Raw genomic sequence first — 25,601 nt, forward strand, 5'->3', positions numbered from 1 at the left:
ACCACTGTGCTGTACACCTGAAATTAACACTGTAAATTAACTGTACTTCAATTGTTAAAAAATAATACATTTTTTTCCCCTTGAACTAAAAAATAAAGACCCATTTCTACCACAGGTCATAAAGACACTCCAGTGTTATTTTCCATTAAGTTTATACTTTTGCCTTTTATGTTTGGGCCTTTTATCCACATGGACTCTGTCACTGTTTATGGTGTGATATAAAAGTCCAATTTCTTTTTATATAGAATTAGCTAGTTTCCCCCAGTTTGGAGAAAACCTCCCCTTACCCCATTATGAAATTTTAATTGTCGTTATAAGCATTCTCATCTTTATGTCGTAATAATGTCTTCCCAGCCAGCACAAGAATAATTCTCCATTTATTCAAATCTTGCTTTGTATCTTTTAATAAAGGCTTAAACATTTCCCCACAGAGGTCTCATGTGATCTTTGCTAATTTAGTTCTAGATTCTTTGTAGTTTTCATGCTTATTTTCTTTTGTATTTGATTATTGCTGCTGCTGCTAAGTCACTTCAGTCGTGTCCAGCTCTGTGCGACCCCACAGACGGCAGCCCACCAGGCTCCTCTGTCCCTGGGATTCTCCAGGCAAGAACACTGGAGTGGGTTGCCATTTCCTTCTCCAATGCATGCATGCATGCTAAGTCGCTTCAGTCGTGTCCGACTCTGTGCAACCCCATAGACGGCAGACCACCAGGCTCCCCCGTCCCTGGGATTCTCCAGGCAAGAACACTGGAGTGGGTTGTCATTTCCTTCTCCAATGTGTGAAAGTGAAAAGTGAAAGTGAAGTCGCTCAGTCGTGTCCGACTCTTTGCAACCCCATGGACTGCAGCCTACCAGGCTCCTCCGCCTGTGGGATTTTCCAGGCAAGAGTCCTGGAGTGGGTTGCCACTGCCTTCTCCTTGATCATTGCTAGAATGTAGAAATGCTATTTTGTTGATTTTTATTTTGAGTTGATCTTGTATCTGACAATTTTACTCAACCCTCTTATTTGTTCTAATGAATTATCTATTGATCCCGGCCTTTTTCTAGTCTGAAAATGCTAATTCCCTTCAAGTGCTAATACATAATTTCTTTGTCTTTATTTATAGCATTGGACAGGACTGTGTACTACTGTATTCAATAGTAATATAGTAGTTCTACTGGGCTTATTCCTTCCCATTCTTAGAGGGGATACATTTTAAAGTTCATTAAATCAAATGCTTATTGAAGGTTTTTATAATTTCATCAAGTTTTAAAGACTGCTCATATTTCTAGTTTTTGAAGAAAATAAATTTAATGATAAATAAGTATCAAATTTCATCAAATCTCTTTTCTTCATCTATTAAAATAATGAATTTTCTCTTTTGGCTGTTGATATGTTGAATTAATTGGTACATTTTATGATGTTGAGATTATTATAATCCTGAGATAAATTCTACTTGTTTATAATATATTCTTTTAAATATTTGTTAAACCTGTTAAAAAAGCTTCTTTTCCATAACTCTTAATTTTTATTTATTTGCTCATTTTATTCCTGGCTGCGCTGGGTCTTCATGGCTCGCAGGCTCTTCTCTAGTTGTGGCTAGTGAGGGCCACCCTCCAGTTGCAGTGTGTGGGCTTCTCACTGCAGTGGCCTCTCTAGACCTCAGCACTTGCAGCACGTGGGCTCAGCAGCTGTGGCGCACAGGCCCAGCTGCTCCACAGCACGTGGGATCCTCCTGGACTTAGGGATCCAACCTGTGTTTCCTGCATTGGCTGGCGTATTCTTCACCACTGAGCCACCAGGCACCCCTATTTTAAATATATTTTTTAAAACTCAAATAGTTACTATATAGGATTTTCGCATCTAAAATTGTAACTGAAGTGAGCCTCTGATTTTTTTTTTTCTCCTTGTTGCTTGGGATGAAAAGTATAGGAGTCTAATAAAATGGACTACATAGTTTCCATTCTTTTTGTATGTTCTGGAACAACTTACATGAGATAGGAAATGAAATATTCCATGAATGTTTGATACAACTAATGTATAAAACCATTGGAGCCCAGGGCTCTTTAGGGCTTTGATTACCACTTCGGTGTGTTTGAAACTTTGGTTTATTCAAGTTTTCTGTTTTGTTCTTTATCAGTCTTGGCGTTTTATATATTCCTAGTAGTATATCACCTCGTCTACATTTTAAGAATTTATTAGTATACTTGTAAGTGTTTATAGATCATTGCTCAGCAATTTTCAAATTCCTCTCACCCCATGAGATGATTTAATTCCTTTCCTGTTGGCTTTGGTCTTGGCCACATGTCTTGCTTTGGTCCATGGAACATTAGTAGATTTGACCTGAGCAGAAGCCTTAAATGTCCTTGAGGCAGGGTTTTTAGCCTTTTCTCCTAAAAAGTGGCTATACTAGAAGGGCATAGTCTCTTAGTTCAACTTTTTTTTTTTTTCTGGTCCAGCAAACCTGAAGCATATGGCACTTCCATCAGTGAGTTAAGGAGTGTGGTATGTATCACCAGCTCTCCAAAGAAATGTGTATGGTTTTTCAAAGTACTACCCTATTTGCAACTGAGTCACTTTATAAAGCACTCATATGTGCTTACAAAACCTCCAGTTGTACCTCCAAATAACAGGTTTAAAAGGGAGTTCTGTAGTTATATCCTTTGCAGTAATTCTAGACCCCTCACTGCGGCTTTATCTGACTTTTCCAGCAGCCATTTACATGTCTGCTGTGCGTCTCCCTTGCTCCATGGCCTTCAGTCTTTGAACTGTGCTTTTGAACTCTGTGTAGGTCCTCTTCTCAGGTCACTGTTAAGATGGCCACATATTGTAGGATGCAGGGTGCCAAGCAGAGGTCAACCAGCAGGACACTGGGCCTGTGGACTTTCCTTCACCAGCCAGGGTAGAGCAGAGAATGCTGTCTGCACAGAGCTTTGTCGGAGGTGATGACTTTTTTCTGTAACAAGTCAGAAACACGTAGCTATTAGAGAAGGTGAGTTGGAAACTTGACTTGGATAACCTTTTGATTTTAAGAATGTCATCAGTTACTGGAAAAGTATATGTTAAGTTCCATATTGTGCTCAGCAATGGGCTAAAGTTTGTAAAGGAAGGCCACAGAAGTAGGAGACCTGGTCTCTGCCCATACGGAGCTTGAGAGACAGTTATGTCATATAAGAAACAACAAAACTGTATGTAAGTGTTTAAGATTTAAGCCCAGAGCAGCTATGGTTAGCCACAAGCGTGGGAAGAAGAGATAGTTGTAGAGAAGGGAAATCACCATGCACATTTCATTCATGTCATGACCACAGAGTTGGAGGGTGGAGGGGAGGTGGGGGATGGGTGGGAACTGGAGGTGTTCAGCCCTTCAAATGGATTTTCATCATGGTAAATGGGTTTGTCAACAAATGATATTTCTTTTGAAACAGGTGAGTTTTAACTTCACCAAGAATGGGATTAAAGGATTGCATGAAAGATACAGGATCTGTGTAAGGGAGAACAGTTGTCAGTATAAAAGGAGTTAGCTGCCTGCTTAGGATTTTTTTTTTTTTTTTTAAAGGATGGACATTCTTTTGCCCCAGTATCTGGTGGTTCTTAACCAGGGGTAGTACTGCCTCGCTCCAGGGCATGTGGGCACGTGTACTCAGGCTGGGATGGGGATGCTACTGACACTTAGTAGGTGCAGGCCAGGGGTGCTCCAGACCCTACTGTGCACTGGGGACAGCCCCGCACAATGGATTGTCCCGCCTGAGATGCCAGTAGCTCACTTGTTGAGAAACACTGGGCTTCCCAAACTTCAGTCATTTCTCTTCTACTTGTACAGTTCCTGCCTTGTTTTTGTATCACCTGTATTGCTAATTTAATGTTTTTATTTAAATCTCCTTTTTATTTTTAAAACTTTTTCTTTTTCGGTCTGTTTACTTTTTGGTCATTCTACGTCTGCTTTTTAATTTACTTACTTTAATCCTTGCAATCGTGGGTTTGAAATGCTATTTGTACTTTTCTAACCATGTTAAGACAGATACGTGACTGTTCTAATACAGAATGTTCCCCTGTGTACCCCTGGCATCATCTTGCCCACCACCAGGGGCGTGCACATCAAGCATCGAGGAAAGTGGCCAGATGGTCACAGTGGATTAATTTCTAGCTTGACCTGATTTGATGTAGTATGTCCTTGGGAGTTGACACTACCGCCTTAGGGCTCTCGTTTTTAATTAACCTCATATTCAGCAGAATTCATGAGCTGGAAGGGCTTCCTGAGGATACTTTTGCAGACAGAGGTCAGACGACCCAAAGAGCTGTTATTCTGTGTGTGTGTGTGTAAGATCTCCTTGCAAGGGCTTGGTTTGCTCTTGGCTGGTCATGCCTAGGTGCCAGTTATCTTTGCTCAAGTCTGTGTCTGCAGACTGCTGGCTATCTCCCAGTTATGTGGCAGTATTCACAAGGGATCTGTGACCCTGAGCGTGTAGAAGAACAGAGCAAATGCTGCCCTCACTTCTGCATCATTGGCTCAGAGCATATGTTGCGTGAACAGTTGGCCAGGAGTCAGAATGATGACAAGAGTGTAGCAGAATCACAGATGTTCCCACCCCGCACCCACTGAACTGACCCAAAAAGAAGTTCAGAATAAAAACAGAGCCCAGCAAACAAGAAAACCGATCACAGCTTTATGCCGAGCACTTTGACAAGTGCCAGGCAAAGGAGGAAACTTCCCATCCTGACCCCTCAGGAGTGATGCTGGAAAAGGAAGGGGAGGGGCCCGTAGCCTGAGGGTTCCCAGTCATACGGGTCAGTTGGAAAGAAGCTGTCTGAGGAGGGTGGGCAGCCTCAGTGATGTCAGGCAACACCCTCTGCAGAGGCGGGAAGGCAACTCGAAGCAAGCTGTCGCCCCCGTTACAGGAAAGAGATCACAGAAGTGAATGCACCCCAGCAGAGCAGGCTCTGGTACAAGACATTTAACTGGCTTTCAAAAGAGAGAGCAGCCCTTCCCTGGTGGGACGGTAGTTAAGAATCCACCTTGCAATTCAGGGGGACACTGGTTCACCCCCTGGTCTGGGAAGATTCCACATGTCTTGGAGCAGCTAAGCTTGTGTACTGCTGCAAGTGGGCCCACGCACCCTAGAGCCCTTGACTCCCACACAGAAGAAGCCCTGCAGTGAGAAGCCCGTGCACCACAGCTCGAGAGGAGCCCCTGCTCACTGCAACTAGAGAGAGCTGTGGCCCAGCAACAAAGGCCTGCCACAGCCAAAAGAAAGCTGTGGCACACACACAGTGGAAAATTACTCAGCTATCAAAAAGGACACATTTGGATCGGTTCTGATGAGGTGGATGAAACTGGAGCCTATTATACAAAGTGAAGTCAGTCAGAAAGAAAAACACTAGTACAGTATATTAACGCACATATATGGAATTCAGAAAGATGGTAACGGATCCTTGAGACTGCGAAAGAGACACAGATGTAAAGAACAGGCTTTTGGACTCTGTGGGGGAGGGCGAGGGTGGGATGATTTGAGAGAATAGCATTGAAACACGTATATTATCATATGTGAACAGATCGCCAGTCCAGGTTCGATGCATGAAACAGGGCACTCAACACCAAAAACAGAACCACCCTGAGGGATGGGATAGGGAGGGGGGTGGGAGGGAGTTCACGATGGGGAACACATGTACACCCGTGGCTGGTTCATGTGAAGTAGGGCAAAAACCACCACAATCTTGTAAAGTAATTAGCCTCCAATTAAAATAAATAAATTAATTAAAATTTTAAAAAAAGAAAAACAAAAATCAGTGCATAGCATCTCCAGCAAAGGCTGGCCCTGTGGGTCCCACCTCTCCTTCTTGGCAGAACACCATATAGAAAGCCACAGCCAGCCTCAGAGTGTAACCCCCTGTAAGTGAACAGGCTGTCAAGGATGCATCAGCTTACCGTAGGAGACCAAACAGAAGTTCCGAACAGAGATACCCACGTCAAGTATGAACAAGATGAGTCTAAGTCTAGTGAAAACGCTGCATACAAGAGAAGAATGAAAGACAGGAACACAGCTTGCGAAAAATAAACGTGCAACCAATCTGGTCTGGGAGAAGACCGAGTCCAAGAAAGCTCAATCTCACAAGCATTTCATGCTGTAGAAGAGCTCAGTGTCAATTTGGTAGAAATAAAAACTCAGTGTTATGAGTAAACAAGATGCTTTTCATGTTTTATTTTTAATTGTAAAATATGCAGCTTGCTGTCTTCTCCATTTTCAAGTGTGCAGTTCAGTGGTTAAGTGCGTCTATGTTGTTCTGAAACAAACCTCCAGACCCCTTTTCTTCTTGCAACTCAGAAACTCTGTCCCTGTTAAGCAGCAGCTCCTCATTCACTCCTCCCAAGATCCTGGCAACCATCATTCTTTCTGTTCCACCAAATTTGACTATTCTAACTACCTCATGTGAGTGGAATCGTGATGTACTTATCTCTCTTGTGACTGATTTATTTCAGCTAGGATAATGTCCTTAAGAATCATCCATTTTGCAGCATGAGCCAGAATTATTTTTTCCTTTTTAAGGTTGAATAATATTCTGATGTATAATATACCACTTTTTATTTATCTGTTTATCCCTTGATAGATACTTGAGTGGCTTCCACATTCTGGCTGTTGTGAACAATGCTGCTATGAAGATGGATGTGCAAATATCTCTTTAAATCACTGCTTTTAATTCTTTGGGGTATATAACCCAGAATTAGAATTGCTGGATCATAATTGCATGTCTAATTTTTTGAGGAACTGTTTTCCATAGCAGCTGCACCATTTTACATTCCCACCAAGACCACATAAGGGTTCCAGTTTTTACACGTCCTCACCAGAACTTTTTATTTTTTGATAGAAGCCATCCTAATGGGTGTGCAGTGGAAAGGGATTTTTAAAGATTGAAGGGCCAAGAAAAATTGGCACCAAAAGTATGATATAAGATTTGAACCAAAAGGAAAAAGTACAGAATAGCCCTAAGTGGTAGTCAAATGAATGGCATGGTGGAAAGGCATGAGATAATCACTGGAAGGGAGTTGAAATGATAAGAGAAAATGATGGCTGTGGAAGACAGGCAAAACCACCCAGCAGAAGGAATAGAAAAAAGTGATGGAAAGATATAACTCAGAAAGATTTTTTTGAAAAGAAGGAAGAACTAAATCTTTGGTCAGAAGGCCATGCTGCATATAGAGTGACCAAGATAAACTCTGGTCTAAAGCTTCAGTATTGCAAACTCCAGAGAGAAAAAGCAGGTTATACCAAAAGGGGGATGATGAAGTTAGCATCAGAATTCTCCATACCAGCATTCTCTGCCATAAAAATATGAGCAACTTCTACAAATGTAAGAGAAATAAAATTATTTAAACAATATAAAATTATATTCATAATTTAAAATATAATATGACATTGTTTTTATAAATATTGTTCTTGTTCAAAAGTGAAGGCATGCAGCAGATAGTCTTGATCTGAAAGAACTCAAGGAATATAGTAACCATGTACCTTTCCTGGAAAAAACCACCCTATGAAGAGACTGACCAAATGATATTCAAATCAAAATAGCAGGCTCAAGAGCAGAAAAGCTGTGTTAAAAAACAATAACAACAACAAAAAACACTGGTGAACATTCAGACCATTATAATGTAGTTTTAAGACTAAACAATGGGGGGAAATTATTATTCCAGAAGCATATAAATGTTGTACATCCAACAAAATAAAAATTATAGAAGCAGCAAAAATCAAGACGTATGAGAAAAAAGAGAATATAAATGTTCATTATACAGCATTAATGTAGAAACATGTTTTTTACCTGTTAAATTTTCATTAATTTTTAGTCAGCATTAAATTTTTTGTGTATTTGTGTGGTTTTTTTTTAAGCATTTAATTGTAGATCAGAAAGTCATTTAGTTTCACCTCTTCTGGTTTCCCTTGTTTTATTCAAGCAAAACTAAGTAACGCTTATTGGAAAAGACGGTTATATTCCCCTTCTCATAGTATACACACATAAAGAGATGTCTGGAATGATGTTCATGAATTGTCAATAAGATGGTAGGGTAGTGCAAATTTTGTTTTCTTCTTTGTATTTTTTTGTATGTCTGAGTTTTTAAATGAGCCCGTATTTTTATATAAGCCATAAAAGTGCCAGTATTAATATAAAATATTGCTCAGTAGTATTGTTATTCTACTTTGCTTCTTAGTCATTAAAAAAAAAATAGCAGTCTTGATAGACACCAGAAAGAGTCCTTGACAATATTTTTGCCGCTTGTGCCTAAGCTGTTGTCAATTGCCTAGAGACCAAAGGTACATGCCGTGGAAGATACCAACTATTCTAACAGGATGCCTCTTGCCTTCTCATTGAATTCATAAATCAAAACATTGAGCTGTGAGTGTGAAGTGGGATTGACCTGAATTCCTGGAATTCTGGTGACAGAAAGCGTAGATCAAGGTGCTATCGTGTGGAAATCTGAGCTTTGCAGTCCTGCTCTAACCCGTAACAGGCACCATCATTTTGGATGTTCGGAGTGTGTCTCAACCTGCTCTGCTGCAGTGCCTGTCTCACCTGCCACGTTATGTTGCCTCGGGGCCTTTGCACATGCCTTACCCATTGCATAGGGCACCCTCCTCTCCTTTCTCTTCACGGGGCTCCTTCTCCTCATGCTCAGGGCTTAGCTTTTAATCTCCTTCTTCCAGAAGGCCTTCTGTATAACTAGTGGCACCTTTCAGCACATCTGTAGTCACTCACTTGACGTTAGACTTCCTCAGCAGACTGGCCTTGGGGAGACGGGGCTCCAGTTTAGGAAGTGCAATGTCAGGTTCTCTCATTGCCCATCGGCAGCACGTGCTTGCTCTCCTCTTCTGAGCTCAGCCAGGTGGTCATTCTCCTCCTGTGATCTGTGCTGCTCCCTCATGGCCTTTTAGGTTTTATTTTTTTCTTCGGGCCCTTCTTAGCTCATGCTTCTGTAGAAACTGTCACTTTTCTCGGAGGTGTTCAAGTTGGTCAGCAGAGACTAGCTGTTCTGTACAGCCCGTTACCCTCTAGCAAATTACCCTCTAGGACTGGCCATTCTTACAGGAGACAACATCACCCCTGCACCCACAGCCCAGTTCCAGAGGGAGCAGGGCCACAAAGGCATCCTTAGATGCCCCCAGAAGCTTCAGCTTGGCCTCCCTAGTAAAGGAGATGGACGTGAAAAACGCATGTTACAAAGCATCGTGTGTGTTAGTTGCTCAGTTGTGTCCAACTCTTCGTAACCCTATGGACTATAGCCTGCCAGTCTCCTCTGTCCATGGAGTTCTCCTGGCAATAATACTGGAGTGGGTTGCCACTCCCTTCTCCAGGGGAGCTTCCCGACCCAGGGATTGACCCGGGTCTCCTGCATTGTAGGCAGATTCTTTAACATCTGAGCAATATACCTTCAATGTAATCCTAAATGTATGTTTTATGCATAAAAGACTGAAAAGAAATAGGTCGAAGTATTCTGAATGGGTTTCTCTGATGGGATTTCAAATTATTTTTATTTTATTGTTTTCACATTTTCTGTAATAAACCTGTCCTCAGGTGCTAAGTGCTTCTTAAGCCCCTACATATGGCGTTTTACTGAGCAGCCCCTGTGAAGACTAAAAGTTGGCCCCTGCCACTTGGGATGTGTGTCATCCCTCTACATTTTTCGTTTCTGCCTTCCCCTTCCCCATCTGATGTGTTTGGGCTTCCCTAGTGGCTCAGACAGTTAAAAATCTGCCTGCAATGCAAGAGACCTGGGTTCGATCCCTGGGTTGGGAAGATCCCCTGGAGAAGGGAATGGTTACCCACTCCAGTGTTCTTGCCTGGAGAATCCCGTGCACAGAGGAGCCTGGCGGGCTACAGTCCATGGGGTAATGTAGAGTCAGACACGACTGAGTGTCTAACACTTTTTTCACTTTCTAATGTGTCGGCTTCCTGTCTTCACCATGGTGTTTTTCTCCTCCCTAGATGACCAGATGACTGGAATCCCCGCGCACATCCTGCACAGCTCCCCATCTGACCGGCAGATCAACCAGCTGGCCCTGAGGCTCGGCCCCGAGTGGGAGCCTGTGGTGCTGTCTCTGGGGTTATCCCAGACAGACATCTACCGTTGTAAGGCCAACCATCCCCACAACGTGCAGTCCCAGGTGGTGGAGGCCTTCGTGCGCTGGAGGCAGCGCTTCGGGAAGGAGGCCACCTTCCAGAGCCTGCACAGGGGCCTCCAGGCAGTGGACGTGGACCCCTCGGTGCTCCAGCACATGTTGGAATGACTGGGCCCTCGTCCATGCTTGGGGCTAGTCACATGGCTGAATCGTGACTCTCACCAGGGCAGGGAGATTTGGGGGTGGGTTTGTTTGTTTGTCGTGGTGATTTTTAGACGAGAGGACATAGTGGAATTTGCACTTGATGTTAGTTGACAAGTGGGATTACTCAGGAGATTTGCTGTAATGAATTGACAATTGACTTTCTAATTGCGCAAATCCTGCATTTTTTGAATTGTGCCGGTTTTAATTGTGTGGTTGCCTTTTAATAGACTGGTGAGTCCTACTGGTTCAAAAATATATATATACAGGTGTTCTGTATATAAATCATCCACTTTTATGTTGCCTGGGAACTACACAGTGAACTTAACTATCAGTGATAATAATAAAAACAAATTGCTGTATATAATGTAGCCCTTTCATGAGAAAGTATTGCTTGTTTTTTTTTCCCTTTCATTCTTGTATTGCCTAGATTTGGGGTGTAAAATTACAGTAGTTGTGTCTTTGGACTAGAATTGATAGTGACAGTGGAATAGTTACTTGCTCTAGTCAGGATGAATAGCTCAGGCAGGGTGTCTGCATTAAAGTTAAGACACTAAAGCTCCCTGCAAAGACCAGTTCAAATACCAGCATGCATACCTGAGCCCTTTATCTTTAAAAGATTTGCTTAAGAAAATCCCGTGCCCTCCATTTGAAGAACTGGAGGTTGGGGGACAGTGTGGTCTTTCTCCTGAAGCCGCGATGATTGAAGCATTGTGCTCTTAGGACTATGAGTTAGTCTTCTGACTTGTTAAAATAACACATGCTATTTGTCAAACGCTTTACTGTTTTCAAGGCCTTTAATACACAGGATCTCACTTGGACCTCACAAAAAGCCTGTGAAGTAGTTGAGCAAGAGGTGAGCTCCATCTTGTAGCAAGATGGAGTGATTTACTAGCAGCATCTCCTCGGACAAGTTACTTCACTTCTCTAAGCCTCAGTTTCCTCGTTTGTAGAGTGAGGCAATGATTGTCCTCACCTCCAAGATATTTGTGACAAGTAAAAGAATAACGTCTGCCATGGGCTCCTCCAGTGCCTGGCCCATCGTCTGCTCTTGGGAAATGGTAGCTGTTAATTCTCTACTGTGGCTAAACATGGATACAGTTCCCAGGTCAAGTGGAACAGTGGCTAAAGCTGAGGGTTCTGTAGGAAGAAGTTGTTACCATGTTTCTGGTTGGGCTTTAAAAGGTGATCTGCTTTTATTAATGCTATTAGGGGTCCAATAAAGAGAGTGCAGACTTCCCTGGTGGTCCAGTGGCTAAGACTTATGCTAAGAGTTATGCTCCCAAAGCAGGAGGCCCAGGTGCGATCCCTGGTCAGGAAACTAGAGTCCACTTGCCGCAACTAAAAGTTTACATGCTGCAGGTAAAGATCGAGGGTTCCTCATGCCGCAACTAAGACCCAGTATAGCCAAATAAATAAAATACAATATATTTTTTTAAAGAGTAACAGGTGAACATTCCCATCTGTGATCCATCCTTTGAAATAATGGGAGAATCTATTTCCCAATACCAACCTAACTCAGAATTTTTCAAAGGGAAAAATATTCTGAGGGCAAGTATATGGAGTAGTGAGGTTTGACAGAAGGTAGGTCTTCAAAACGATGACAGTGGTGTGTTAATTACATTCTGTCAGATGTCTGGTAACCATATTCTCTTTCCTAAAAAGGATTGGTTGGTTAACAGTCCAACAGTTTGGCAGTTTGGTTCTCTGGCCTTCTGTTCCGTTCCGTCGCTCAGTCGTGTCCGACTCTTTGCGACCCCGTGGGCTATAGCCTACCAGGCTTCTCTGTCCATGGGATTCTCCAGGCAAGAATACTGGAGTGGGTTACCGTTTCCTTCTCCAGGGGATCTTCCCGACCCAGGGATCGAACCCGGGTCTCCCGCATTGGAGGCAGACGCTTTAACCTCTGTGCCACCTTATCACCTCTAATTTTCCATTCTGTTCAGTTCAGTTCAGTTGCTCAGTTGTGTCCGACTCTCCGCGACACCATGAATCACAGCACGCCAGGCCTCCTTGTCCATCACCAACTCCCGGAGTTCACTCAAACTCATGTCCATCGAGTCGGTGATGCCACTCAGCCATCTCATTCTCTGTTGTCCCCTTCCCCTCCCACCCCCAATCCCTCCCAGGATCAGTGTATTTTCCAGTGAGTCAACTCGTCGCATGAGGTGGCCAAAGTATTGGAGTTTCAGCTTTAGCATCAGTCCTTCCAGTGAACACCCCGGATTGATCTCCTTTAGAATGGACTGGTTGGATCTCCTTGCATTCTGTAGTCTAGTCATTAATTCATGATCTTGTAAAATCCTTACACTTTTGGCCTCATCACTGCACCGAGTGACTGATTGTACTTCGACAGTATCTTCAATAACTGCTTGTCACTTTGAACTCTGGACTTGTGTTGCTGTTCATCCTCCTGATTTGCTAACAGAGAGTTGTTTCAGCTTTTGTTCTCACCACATTTATGGATGAGTGAGTATAGCTGGGCTGGACTGCATTCAATTAGATGACGTTTTATTAGTGGATCTGATGACTAGGGGCTTTCCAGGTGGTGCTGGTGGTAAAGAACTCACTTGCCAATTCAGGAAACAGGAGAGACGTGGGTCTGATCGCTGGGTCGGGAACCTCCCCTGGAGGGGAACATGGTAACCCACTCCAGTATTCTCGCCTGGGAAATCCCATGGACACAGGAGCCTGACGAGATACAGTCCATAAGGTCGCAGAGTCGGATACGACTGAAGCGGCTGAGCACGCACCGATGGCTGGCTGGGCCTTCCTGCCATGTATCGGGCATCCGTCACACACAGCCACCTGTGTGCTCTGTCGCCAGTGAAGGACGTTTGTTATGAAGTTGTCCATGATGGGCTGCCAGGTTATTAGGGAGCTCCGATTTGTCGCTCTTAAGGAGCAGAGTGTCTCTACCATCAAAAAGCAACTGTGACTCTTTAGACCTGCTCATGTTCTTGCAAAAGATTTGCAGAATGGAAGAAACGAGTATAAGCTTACTGCCTGGTTTTTACCTCCTGCTGAGAAGAGTGGTCTATATCACGTCTGCCTACCACCCAAGAGAATCTGATAGGGAATGTGCCTGCAAGGTGCATCCGTGTGTTTTTGTACAGAAGATTCTATGACCCCAGTGAATGCCTACCCCCCCCCAATAAAATTTTGAGTGAGTACAATGATGTGGCAGAGGATTAGTAGCTGCTGCCAAAAAATAAAGATTAAAAGGCTTACTCCACTTTGGTTGGGGCTGTATGAGTATGTGTGCACATATGCACATGGATGAGTATGTCCCCTAACTTTTTAAAAACTTTACCTTCTATGAAATGTTCTCAGTGTATAAATAGAACATATTTTTTGTAGCAGTGAAAACCTACCAATGAGCAAAAAGAAAACAACAAGCTTCTATTCCCATCTTCCAAAGATAAGCCCTGTTACAGCCCAGTTTTGGCCTCTGTCCTCTGGTTCCTTTGCCATGCCTGCGTATTCTTTCTGTAATAAAAACAGAATTGTATCATACATGCTGTTTGACAACTGGCTTCTCTTATTTGATGTATATCATCATCTTTCCGTGTCATTAAAGATTTTTATTTACCAGTAATTTTCAACAGCCTTTGTGTTTGATGTGCACTTTCAAACCCTATGATTTTTAGCTGCATACTTGAAAAAAATGAAAAGACACCGGCAATTAAGTGTACAAATATCTTTTTGTTGTCAACACATCCGCCATAATCCCGCTGCTGGCTTGTTCCCCCTTTACAGCCCGATCAGTGCTTGAGAAGAGCTACTGACGGCCCCCACTGTGCACACTCCTGACCTCACAAACCAGACGCTGCGCACGTTCTCTCTACTGCAGCATGTGAGCTGCTCAGCTCTGTGTTCTCTTCCTCCAAGAATATGTGTTCCAGGGCATGGAAATATTGTACCTATTGATTCAGATTTGGTGCGACACCAGATTTGATCCATGTGCGGCTGCTGGTCTACCCCATCGTTTTTAGTGGTGGCGTCCTTTCCAGTAGATGCCTATGCCGTGGCTTGCTGACCACTTTCCTGTTACATGAGGTGGATCTGTAAGTAGTTTTTTCCCTTTTTCACTATAAACAGTAATGCAAGGGAAGTCCTTGTTAAATGTTTACATTCACCAGAGGTTGCAGAGACAGCTGAGGCAATGGGATGAGTCTGTCTTCATCCTTTTCTCTGGGACAGGGGTCCCCAGCCCGGGGGTCACAGACTGATAGCCATCTGTGGCCTTTTAGAACCCGGGCTGCACTGTAGGAGGTAAGCGGCGGGCAAGTGAGCGAAGCTTCATCTGTGTTTCCAGCCACTCCCCATCGCTCGCATTACCGCCTGAGCCCCACCTCCTGGCAGAGCAGCAGCAGGAACAGATCCTCACAGGAGCATGGACACTACTGTGAACCGGGGGGTCTTGGTTGCACTCTCCTCATGGGAACCTAATGGCTGATGATCTGAGTCTGCATTGTGGTGAGTTGCATTAGTTATTTCATTATATGTCACAATGTAATAATAATAGAAATAAAGTGCACGATAAATGTAATGTGCTCAACTCATCCTGGAACCATCTCCTCCCCCAACCCCACCCCGGTCCATGGAAAAAATTTCCTTCCACAGAACCAGTCCCTGGTGCCAAAATGGTTGGCAACCACTGCTCCGGGGAATTCCTCAGAAGTGGTCGTTCTGGAAAGAGACTCCCCTCATTCAGTTATTCAGCGGACACTTATTGAGAAGCTCCCGTAAGCCAGTTACTCTAAGTGGGGAGGCAGAAAGGTGACCGAGAAACACACAGTTCCAGTCCTCCAGCTACTCAGTGTTTGGCCAGTGAGACCCACATGGATCTCCTCTCACAGCACAGGGCAGTAAGGTCTGGACCTGAGTAGTGGGTCTGTGGGAGCACAGAGGGAAAAAGGATTCACCCTGCCTTGTTAGAGAGGTGAGAGGCATGGAGAATACGCACAATACTCACATAAGGCTTGTCTGTTTGGCAAGCAACTCTGCCTTTCTGTGCCAATTTCCTGGTATGTAATGTATACAGTAACAGTCCTGTGCTTTACAAGGAGGCGCCCACAAGATAAAAGTTTAGAACAGTGCCTGGCACCAAAAAATGGTTTTGCTGAATCATTGAATTGAATTATTTTTAGTCATCAGGATTTTTCTAATATTCTCACCCCTACCGGGGCCCTGAGAAGGATGGTAAGAATCCCCCTTTCCTGCTGTGATTTGCACATGAAAACAGGAAGTACATGGTCCTTCAGTACTTTTACCAAGGCATGTGAACTGGTAGGCACACTTCAGAGGGTATTCTGAATTGGGATGGAATTCCGGTCTAACACTCAGCTTTCGTTAAATGAATCCCTGCAGTCAGCAAGCTGGCAATTTATGTGGACTACCCAAGATACAGAGATAGATAAAACATAGTGCCTGCCCCAGAGGACCTCAGCCTGTTGAGGAGACCAACATAACATCTAGCAATTATGATACTATTTGGCCAGCACAGAGGAGGGAGCAATTAAGTTGGCCACCGAGGAGGTAACACCTCAATCGAGCTTTTTGTAGGTTCTGCCCAAGTTAGTGCATTTGTCCCTTTAAGGGAAGTTAATGTCCATTCTAAAGGAGATCAATCCTGGGTGTTCATTGGAAGGACTGATGCTAAAGCTTAAACTGCAATACTTTGGCCACCTCATGCGACGAGTTGACTCACTGGAAAAGACTCTGATGCTAGGAAAGGTTGGGGGCGGGAGGAGAAGGGGACGACAGAGAATGAGATGGCTGGATGGCATCACCGACTTGATGGACATGAGTTTGAGTGAACTCCGGGAGTTGGTGATGGACAGGGAGGCCTGGCGTGCTGTGATTCATGGGGTCGCGGAGAGTCGGACACGACTGAGCGACTGAACTGAACTGAACTGAATGCATGTGAATATCAGAATTCCACTTAATTTATTTTACATCCAGTTTACAAAGTGACACTTCTTGCTATGGGTCTGCAAGATGCTTCCAAGTTACTGTCTCAAGGCAAGTTAGAAAATAAGAGAGTCTTAGTTTCTTAGTTAGAAAATAAGAGGATCTTCTGGATAGACTAAGTGGCCAATACTATCCCATTTTGTACCTGAAGACAACAATAATGTTGAGAAGCATGTGGTTTATTTAACCACAGTGGAATCAGATCAGGCTTCAGGTTTTAGGTATCAGGCATATTTGGGGGTTCTTTATGCCATCTCTAACCCTTAGTTCCTCCTCTGAAAGACCCACAGGTTAAAATTAGATGTTGCTGGCACACAAGGAATGTTTTTAATGTAATCACCGCCTGTTTACTTCTTAGAAGTGTAAACAGCCTAGAACAGGGATGTCTATCTTGTTGGCATTTGCTGTTTTATAGGAAAACTAAAGTCTCACAAAGATACAGTTCGGTGAGCCAATTAAGCCTTGCCTGTTAAAATTATGCAAAATATATGGCAGTAACTATACAAGCTGTTATTAATTCAAAGCATAGACCATGAAATCCAGGTTTCAGTGCTTACAAAGAAAAAAAAAAAATGGACCAAACATCTTGGTAGCACTCATGTGTTTCCATTTCGTTTTCACATTGTCTCTAGCCAGTGCTGTTTTGGGTGTCAAATTACAGTTTTGATGGAGAATATTTGTGGAAAATATCCATTCTGCCAAGATGTTTGTGTCCCCTCCTCCTCCAGAATTCATATGCTGAAATATTAACCCCCAGAGGTTAGGGAATTCAGAGATGGGGCCTTTGGGAGGTAACGAGGTCGTAGGGTAGAGTCCTCAAGGAGTGACCCCACTGACCTCCCTGGCCCCTTCCAGCATGCGAGGACACGGAGAAGGCTCCAGCCATGTACCAGGAAAGGGCCGTGCTGCTGCCTTGATCTTGCACTTCCCAGCCTCAAGAACCTTACCTTGAGCAGGAAGTTCTTGTTGTTTTTAAGCTATCCAGCCTGTAGTATTTTGTTATATCAACCCTAACAGACAGTATCAAATGGGTTGGATTTAATCATATAACCTCCCTCTTGTCGGCTTCTAGGAAGAGAATTGATTTAGTCAGACTTTGCTGATACCAAACTCCTTGGCATGACTTATTGGCTCATGGATGATCTCAGGAGAAGACTGAGTGCCTACAAATGAAGTAAGTAAGCCTATTCATAAATTGGTGGTAAACTTGGAACTCCTGGGCATGTCAGAGCCAGTGATGAGGGAGAGCTGTCTAGATAATATTTCTTCAAAGGACCGGAATATCTGTAATACGTAATGGTTCTTATCCATTCAGGTGGCATGGATCCCTAAAGAATGTCAGAAGATTGTGGAATCATTCTTTGGAAAAGTGCACATGCATGCGTGCACACACACACACGCACACACTCAACATTTGGTGTATAATTTTTAGAGGATTCCCAGTATACCTGAATCTAGTTTACTCATCCCAAGAACCCTGAGTCTGTAGGTTATAAATGGGCTCCTGGCACCAGACTTCATTAGCATCTGAGCCCAGCCGATCATTTTTTGGCTTTGTAGGGTATTTGGAAGGCTTGTGTCCGACAGAATGGAACTAAGTGTTTCTCTGGGGTTGCTCTAGAATGTAAACTCTGGTGCGTGCGTGCTCAGTTGCTTCATTTGTGTCCAACTCTTTGTGACCCCATGAACTGTAGTATGCGAGGCTCCTCTGTCCCTGAGATTCTCTGGGCCGGAGTGGGTTGCCATGCCCTCCTCCAGGGCATCTTCTCCACCCAGGGATCAAACCTGCATCTTCTGCATTGTGGGCAGATTCTTTACCCACTGAGCCACCAGAGAAGCCCTGTAAACTCTAGTATGAAGGACTAACAAAGGTATTGGAATAAATGAAGCCATTTATCTAAACCCTAATCTTTATACAGCTGACCACAGATCTTCTGCCCGATGGGAGGGCAGGCTGGTGGACCTCTTGTATCCGTACCTTGGAAAGATAAGAGCATGCAGAAATGAAATGTGTGACTGTCTCTAGCTTCTAGGAGCACCCTGCCACCATCTCATTTCTTTAGAACCAGGGATCCTAGACACGGGAAGACTGAGAATTTTGTGCCCAGCAGATAGGAGATAGTTAATTTCAGGAAGAAATTATGTAGAGTCACATCTACTTTATATACTAGGAAATTATTTCCAACAGTATCTTTTTGTCCAGCCATCTGCTTGAAACAAATTTCTATCAGCCTCTGGAAGTAGTAATTATTCCGTTCTCTCAAACTGAGCCCCGTGCTGGCTCTCTGCTAAGGGAGTAGACCATTTGGTCGTCTGTGGTCCATTGTCAAGAATTATTTTGACACTTACTATTGTTAGCTGCTGATTTTCCAACGGATACCATCTTTGAGGCTAAAAATAAATCCTCCCTCCGCAAGTCCCCTCTTTATGAAGTGTGAAAGACAATATGCACCAGTCAGTTATGGATACAATTTTGCAATAGGGAGAACACTTATTAATGAGGAATGTCTCAGAGAAAAGAGGTGTGAGTCTTTATAGAGGCCAAGAGGCCTTGCCTTGGACTTGTGGGACTCCTGAGGCAGGGTGGAGGTGGGTCTCATGTCAGAATATGGGAAGACTGGGTTGTCCTTTGTGTTTCTTGGAACACAAAGAGGGGTATTTCTTAACCATCACTACTTTCAGAGAGCACAGGGCTAAGATAAACTCCATCATCGTCAAAAGTCATATCTTCTTCGACTTTTAGTAACCTAAAGCAAATTTGAAAGAAACAAAAATGTTTTTGTAAGGCTTAGGTATGAGATAAAATCAGAATTCTGGCATCTCAATTGCCTGTTCTAGAAAAGACAGGTAAGCTACTCCTCCTTTAACTTGAGTAAAGAATACCAAATAACCTACATGACCAAAGCGTAATAGAAGAAAAGGAATTGAAGCTACCACGGCTTTCTTAGGGACCTGGAGAACCCATGGAATAATTTTCAACTTGGGCCAACGATGGGAACTCTTTCAGAAGTTCATTCAACATGTGTATTTTGAGCACCTGTTATGTGCTAGGCATGGCTGTAGATACGACGGGCACAATAGTCAATGCAACATTACAAAATTTCTCCCCTTGTAGAGATCCCTGCTATGGGAAAAACCAGGCAGCAGAGGGACTGGGAGAGCCGGGGGATGGAGCTAAGGTGACATGAGTAAAACCCTGGAGGAGATGAGGACAATAGCCATGCTGAGGTCCAAGGGAACATTTTGGATGAGGCTAAGAGTGAAATGTGAAGTCTAGATGGACGCTTGCCAAACACTTTAAAAAAATAACACATGGGTCAGTGTGGCCTAGAGCGCAGTGGGCAAGAGGGCACGCAGGAGGGGCTGAGGTCAGAGAGCCACGGGAAGCAGAGGGGGTGGGGTCTGACAGCTTCCGTGCTGGTGGGATGGGCAGCCGCTGGCTGGTTTACAGCGGGATCAACTGCTCTGGCTTTCACTCTTGCTGAGGTCTTAAGAGGGCTGGAGCAGGGAAATGGTGCGGAGGCTCTTACACTAATCATGAGAAGCTGGGGTCTCGGATCAAGACAGTCATGGCGAAGTGCACTGGGGCGTGTGGTACCCTGCTCAGATCCCCTTCAGAAATGACGTATTTATTCCTCCAGCAGCTGGGAGGTCTCCAGCTAATGGTCTTCGCCTGTCATTCCTCTTGAGGAGAGCTGCTTTGTCCAGTGACCTCCTGCCTTCCTAGGGCAGCCTATGTCCAGTGACGTGTGGGTAGAGGCTCTGAAGACCTGGCTTCTCACCTCAGTTCAGCACGGCTCCCAAGGGCTGTCCCAGCTCAGAGCTCCGTGTGGAGTCAGCTCAGGCCTTCCCTGTGACAGTTCCCCAGCCCCACCCTTCCCTCTTCCCAAGCCGTTTCCTTCCTTTTCATAGATATTCCCAGGAGCACTCCCCTGATCACCTTGCTTCCACTTGGCTCCATCCCAGGGTTAGCTTCCAGGAAAACACCTCCTGAGACGTGGAGGTGGTGAGTGGGGTCAGGCTCTGAGTATATTTTGAAAATAAAACGAAATGGACATTCTGATGGATTGGCTGTGATGTTAAAATGAAAGAAAATTAATGATGAATCATCAAGATTGTGACCCTAACAGAAGGAGAGATGGAATCACTGTGAACCCATATGCGAAAGACCATGGAAAAGTCACTTGTTTTTTTTTTTGGAGGAGGGGCAAGGGAGAAGTTAGGGAATAGATTAGAAATAAAAATAAACTCTTAATATTCATGCAGGTAAAAAGACTTCCATTTCCAGGAGCATATTCTTAACTTTGAATATGCCCAACGTTATACAGTTTTAGATAGTATCTGTTGTAGCAGACATTTCATTTAATTTGAGGAATATTAGAGTAATTAAACATAGACAGAACACATATGTTCAGTCATTACCCAGTGATCACTAATTCACAGAGACACGAGCTGTGTAAGAGGTTTTATAAGGGAACAAAGCCACCCATTGGCACATCCAACAGGATACACATTAAGAAGTATTTTGTCTACAAGACCCGTGGTGTCCATAGTACGTTTAGGGGCTCTCATGAGCTTTGCCAACAAACTGCACATATCACACCCCACACAATAATCCCAAGGCAACATGGAAGGGATCACACTGACGTGACACCACCTTTTGTAGATATAGTTCTGAGAAATTTCACTGTGGGGAATAGTAGTTAGGACATGAATCTGGAACTGGTGCTTTGCCTGGAGTGTGGAGTCAGTGGGGAGGCTGAGAAAGGCATTTCTAGAGGACGGAGGAATGTGAGAGAAGGCCCAAAAGTGAGGCTGAATGAGGTGGGAACAGCGATGATGCGTCTGCCTCCCAGGAAAGTAACACTGATCAGGTAAAGTGGGACAAGTCTGTTGACTTTTAAAACTAGCAAGGAGTTTGGATTTCACGTTTTAAATAACCAAAGGAACAGAAGAAATATTCTCAAAGCCTGTAAGTTGCCAATGTGCTTTGTGAATCTCCAAAATGGAAATATGCAATATTTCCCAAACTTATTTGACAAGCTTTTTTTCCATGACCACCCATGAGCAACTTTGGAAAGATTTGTTCTACAGACACATTGAGGCAGAGGACATTCCACCCTGGAGTGCACTGGGAAACTAGGGGCTCAAAGACACCAAAAAATCACCAAGATTTTTAAAGGGCATGAATGGTATCTTGGGTGTGTACAAACAGCATCAATTTATTCTCATCCTCACAATCCATCCTCACTTGGAAAGAGACTCGTGGCTTTCTGAGACCTTCTCTTCTTTAACGATTGATAAGTCTGCCCCATGTTTCATAATACGATTCTTGTGTTCTTGCAGAATACTCTCTTGGTTTGGTATGCAAGAATACCTTCTTGCGTTTAGTTCAAGCAATAGGTTGTGCTGCCTGTTCACCAGCAGGCAGCGGACACTCTCCCTGGTCATTGTCAGGTGCCAGGCCATACCTGTAAGACAGGCAGAAAGAAACTGGTCTTGCTCATAGCAGCAGCCCCAAACCGGGAAGTCTCTGCAGCCCCAGGCCTTTTCTGTCCGTCCGCATTCTCACTGGAACTTCTTATGTCTTTGCTGTCTTTTCATTTGGGTTCTCATTTGCTTACTCTGGGCTTCCCTTGTGGCTGAGCTGGTAAAGAATTCGCCTGCAATGCGGGAGACCTGAGTTCGATCCCTGGTTTGGGAAGATCCCCTGGAGAAGGAAAAGGCTACCCACTCCAGTATTCCAGCCTAGAGAATTCCATGGACGTACAGTCAGTCCACGGGGTCGCAAAGAATCAGACACGACTGAGGGACTTTCACTTCACTCACTTGCTTACTCTGGTCCCTCTTTCCTCCCCACCATCCCCCGACCAAACCACTTGGTAACTGGATTTGAACTTTATCTTCCCTTCATTCTATTTTTAAAATATCTGGAAATAGCTTGTTTTTCCAGTGAGGCCTCCAGCAAGGCTTTAACTTTAGCAGTAGTCCCATCCAGGAGCGGTGTGACGTCTCCCCAGCCTTCTACAATGTGGCGTTTGGAAATGTTTGGAGGCATTTTGTGGGAGGTATCACTGTGCGTTGTTAGGGGGTGCTGTCACCATGGAGTGGGCAGTGGCTGAGGCTGTTATCTGTAGGCAGTGTGGGAACCAGCCCTCCACAGTGAAGAGCAGCCCTGCCCACAATGCAGTACTGACCCCAGTGAGCATCACTGTGGGCTTCCCAGACTCCGGCCCATTTGAGTACCGCTTGGATCAGTTTTAGCTTGCAATGTACCACCTGGGCCAATATTTTTTTTTCTTTAGGAAACTCACTTAATTATTTTTTCTTTAAGCAATAGTACTTTTGAAATAATGGACCAGTGCTCTTTATAAAATGTTATTTAAAATATATGTAAAAATAAATACCCAACACCTCACACAAAATATTCTTCATTGGTGGCACATATGAAGTTTGGGAACATTGGGCCCTGCTTATGGCCACATGCCTTTTCTGGGTTTTGGTGAGGGCATTAGCCTCACACACACTTCTCTTCTGAGCTATGACGGTCTAAGCAAGTGGACTTGATGGGTTCCTTAGTTTGGGCCTTATGAGGTCAAAGGTCACATATCTAATGTCCCATAAAAGTCTTTTTTTTTTTTTTTTGGCTGCATGGCATGTTCCCTGACTAGAGAACTTAGTTCAGAGATCTTAGTTCCCTGACCAGGGATCAAACCTGCACCCCCTGCATTACAAATGTGGAGTCTTAACTGCTGGACCACCAGGGAAGTCCCAAAGGGCATTTCTTTTATATAAAGAGGAAGTCTACTCCACTGGCATTCTTGACCCAGGTCAGCTATCTTTGCTGGTGGCAAAGTCAAAGGATAAAAATGAAGCTCCTTTGGCATTTGCCTCCTTGTAGACTCCATGAAGAGAGACCTGCGTCTCGTGTATGCCACCTTTCCTAAAGCAGTGTGACACACACTTGGTTATTAATGCAAGTCTCAGCGAACAAATGAGAACATGAACAGGTGCTTGTCCCTCCCCCTGGACAAACAATGGAGGACTGCAAACGTTCCCATCACCAAGTCCAAAAAGTGTTGTGTTATGGTTTCTTGGGCAAGTTCTGTAACTTCTCTGTGCTTCAGTTTCATTGCCTCTGAAATCGGGTTGTAACAATACCAGCCTCACAGCACTGTTGTGAGGCGTCAATAAGATCATGTTTGTGAAGTGGTTCAAACGGTGCCAGGCATAGAATAAATGTCACAGAAATATTTGGTGGTGAATGGATGATTTCTGTCATATGCTCAGGTTTTCTGTGTGTTGAAAGAGTGAATCAACAGGTGCTGGATCGCAGTGTTGCTCTATTCCATGTCCCGATGTTCAGCAGCAGATGTTGAAACAGAACATCCCCAGCCCCAGCCAGGTGGGGGGCAGGGGGGATCCTGGGCTGGAGGGGGGGTCCTGCTCCAGTTCCCAGCACAGGAAGAGGTCTTCCAGAAACAGGTAACCTAGGGTGATGAAGCTACCCCCTCCTCAGTCCCAGGCCACACAGAGAGTTCGTCCTGGTTTTTGTTGAAGGCAATGCTAGAACGTGTCCAGTGAACTCAATTCCTGGTGGTCTCAGCTGACACCTTCTGCGGGAACCCCGCATCCACAGACAATGAGCGTGGGGAGGTGGGAGGGAGGACAGAGGAGAGGAAGCAGTGCTGGTGGAGCATCTATTAGGAGCCAGGCTCGGAGAAGGTGGTTTCAAAGTGTATTGTGTCCCTCCATCCACGGACATCCTTAGGAGCCAGGATTTCAGCCTGATTTTACAAGTCAGGAAATGGATACTCAAGTAAGTTAGCTAGCCCAACCAAGGTCATACAGACCAGTGTCACAGTTTGAACTCAGGACCATCCAAGTGGTTTCATAACCTCCTGAAGTGCTGCTGAGGACCCCAGCACGGCCCTGTCAGCTTCATGCTGAAATGTTTCCAGCCTGCCTCCTGGGGTTTTGGTGTTAGCAGCTCTCCCGTCCTTATTACAGAGAACGAGTGGGTGACATTCATAAACCAGAAGGTCTTTAGGAACTCCTGCCTGCTGCCAGCCCTAGAGTCATGTGAAATAGCCCAGCAGAGTTAGGTTGCGTTACTGCCCCGTGGAATTGCGTCAAAACCAAGATAATCCGGCTGAGACAGTCTGCAGGCAGGGGTAGGAGCTTTTGAATACGGTAATTGTCTCATCAGCTGAAGGAAAAGAGCTCTATTCGTAGTCTTCTCCTGATAGCCCTTTGCATGAGGAAATGTAGGAAAAGCCAGAGAAGAGGCTGGTCCCCTTTCTTTAAGCAGAGAGTACCCACATCCCATCCCTGGGAAGACGACTGTAGATAAATAGTTGAAATTTCTCTCTCCCACAATTATGGGGCAGCACTAAGACGTTGTCCTCGTATCTGAGTGTTCTGGGGAGTAGTCTGCCTCTTTGTAGCCAAAGGAAATCTGAGCTGCTTCCTGACGTCACCAAAAGTCCTTGTTCCTCTCTCTCCCCACCTCAAAACCTTCCTTCTGTCCCCACGGAGAGCAGACTTCAATTCTGTGTGCTGAGTGAAATGTCATTAGTCCCCTCTGCCCTCTATAAATGACCTTAACTGTATCCTGCCTTCCGAACAGCTCATCTCATTAAATCATCCGCAGGATGGGGAAATGACCTATCTTCTGAGTTTATTAATTCCAATAAAGATGATGTGAGGTCCCTGTGGTCAACCTGAAGTTTGGGTTTCCATGTTAAAACCTGAGGCATTCCCTTTCCAGTCCCCTGTCTGTGAACTAACAGGTATCTCCCGCCATGGTGGCTGTGCCCTTGTAGCACAGGGCTGGCCTTGGCAGGAATGGCCCCAGTATTCAGGATTCATGGTGAGTGCTTCAGGCACAAACCCTTGTCTGTGTGTGTGTGTCTGTGTGTGTGCGTCTTCACTGCTAGAGTCTCCAGGCACAGTTGGCACCTGTAAGAACTTCTTCCCTTTTGTGTTCAGGCTGCTGGTGACCCATATCAAGTCACCACAGCTTCCTCTTCTTTTCAGTTCAGGAAATCTCTCCAACCTCTGTGTCTTACTTGCCACCTCAGACTTCTCTGCTCTCAGCTAGATCATTTGTTCACTCATTTAACCCCCCCCCCCTTTTTTTTTAGAACCACCTAGTGCTGAGCACAGGTAAGGGACATCACAACAAAACAAGCATAGATCCTGGCCTCATGGAGCTTACAATCTAGTGGAATTAGGAACCACGACGAGTGATGGGAAGGGAAAGACCAGCAAGCTGTGAGAAAGGAGCCTTCCTGTGAGGACACTCTGGTCCCCGACGCTCTCCCTCACTGCCTGAAGTC

At 44.5% G+C, this 25,601-nt stretch overlaps 1 protein-coding gene across 1 annotated transcript in view; it reads left to right on the forward strand.

Moving 5' to 3' along the window:
* Nucleotides 1-15,938, forward strand: part of CRADD (CARD and death domain containing adaptor protein) — a 199,318-nt gene extending 183,380 nt beyond the window's left edge. Inside the window, exon 3 of the mRNA XM_055395837.2 lies at nucleotides 9,950-15,938. Within this exon, the coding sequence (XP_055251812.1) occupies nucleotides 9,950-10,251 (302 nt within the window). The 3' untranslated portion in view covers nucleotides 10,252-15,938. The remainder of the gene's footprint in view (nucleotides 1-9,949) is intronic.
* The last annotated feature ends 9,663 nt before the right edge of the window (nucleotides 15,939-25,601 follow it).

Source organism: Moschus berezovskii, chromosome 6 (genome assembly GCF_049115385.1).
Source record: "Moschus berezovskii isolate FMDL1 chromosome 6, NW_MosBer_1.0, whole genome shotgun sequence".
NCBI classification, from domain to species: Eukaryota; Metazoa; Chordata; class Mammalia; order Artiodactyla; family Moschidae; genus Moschus; species Moschus berezovskii.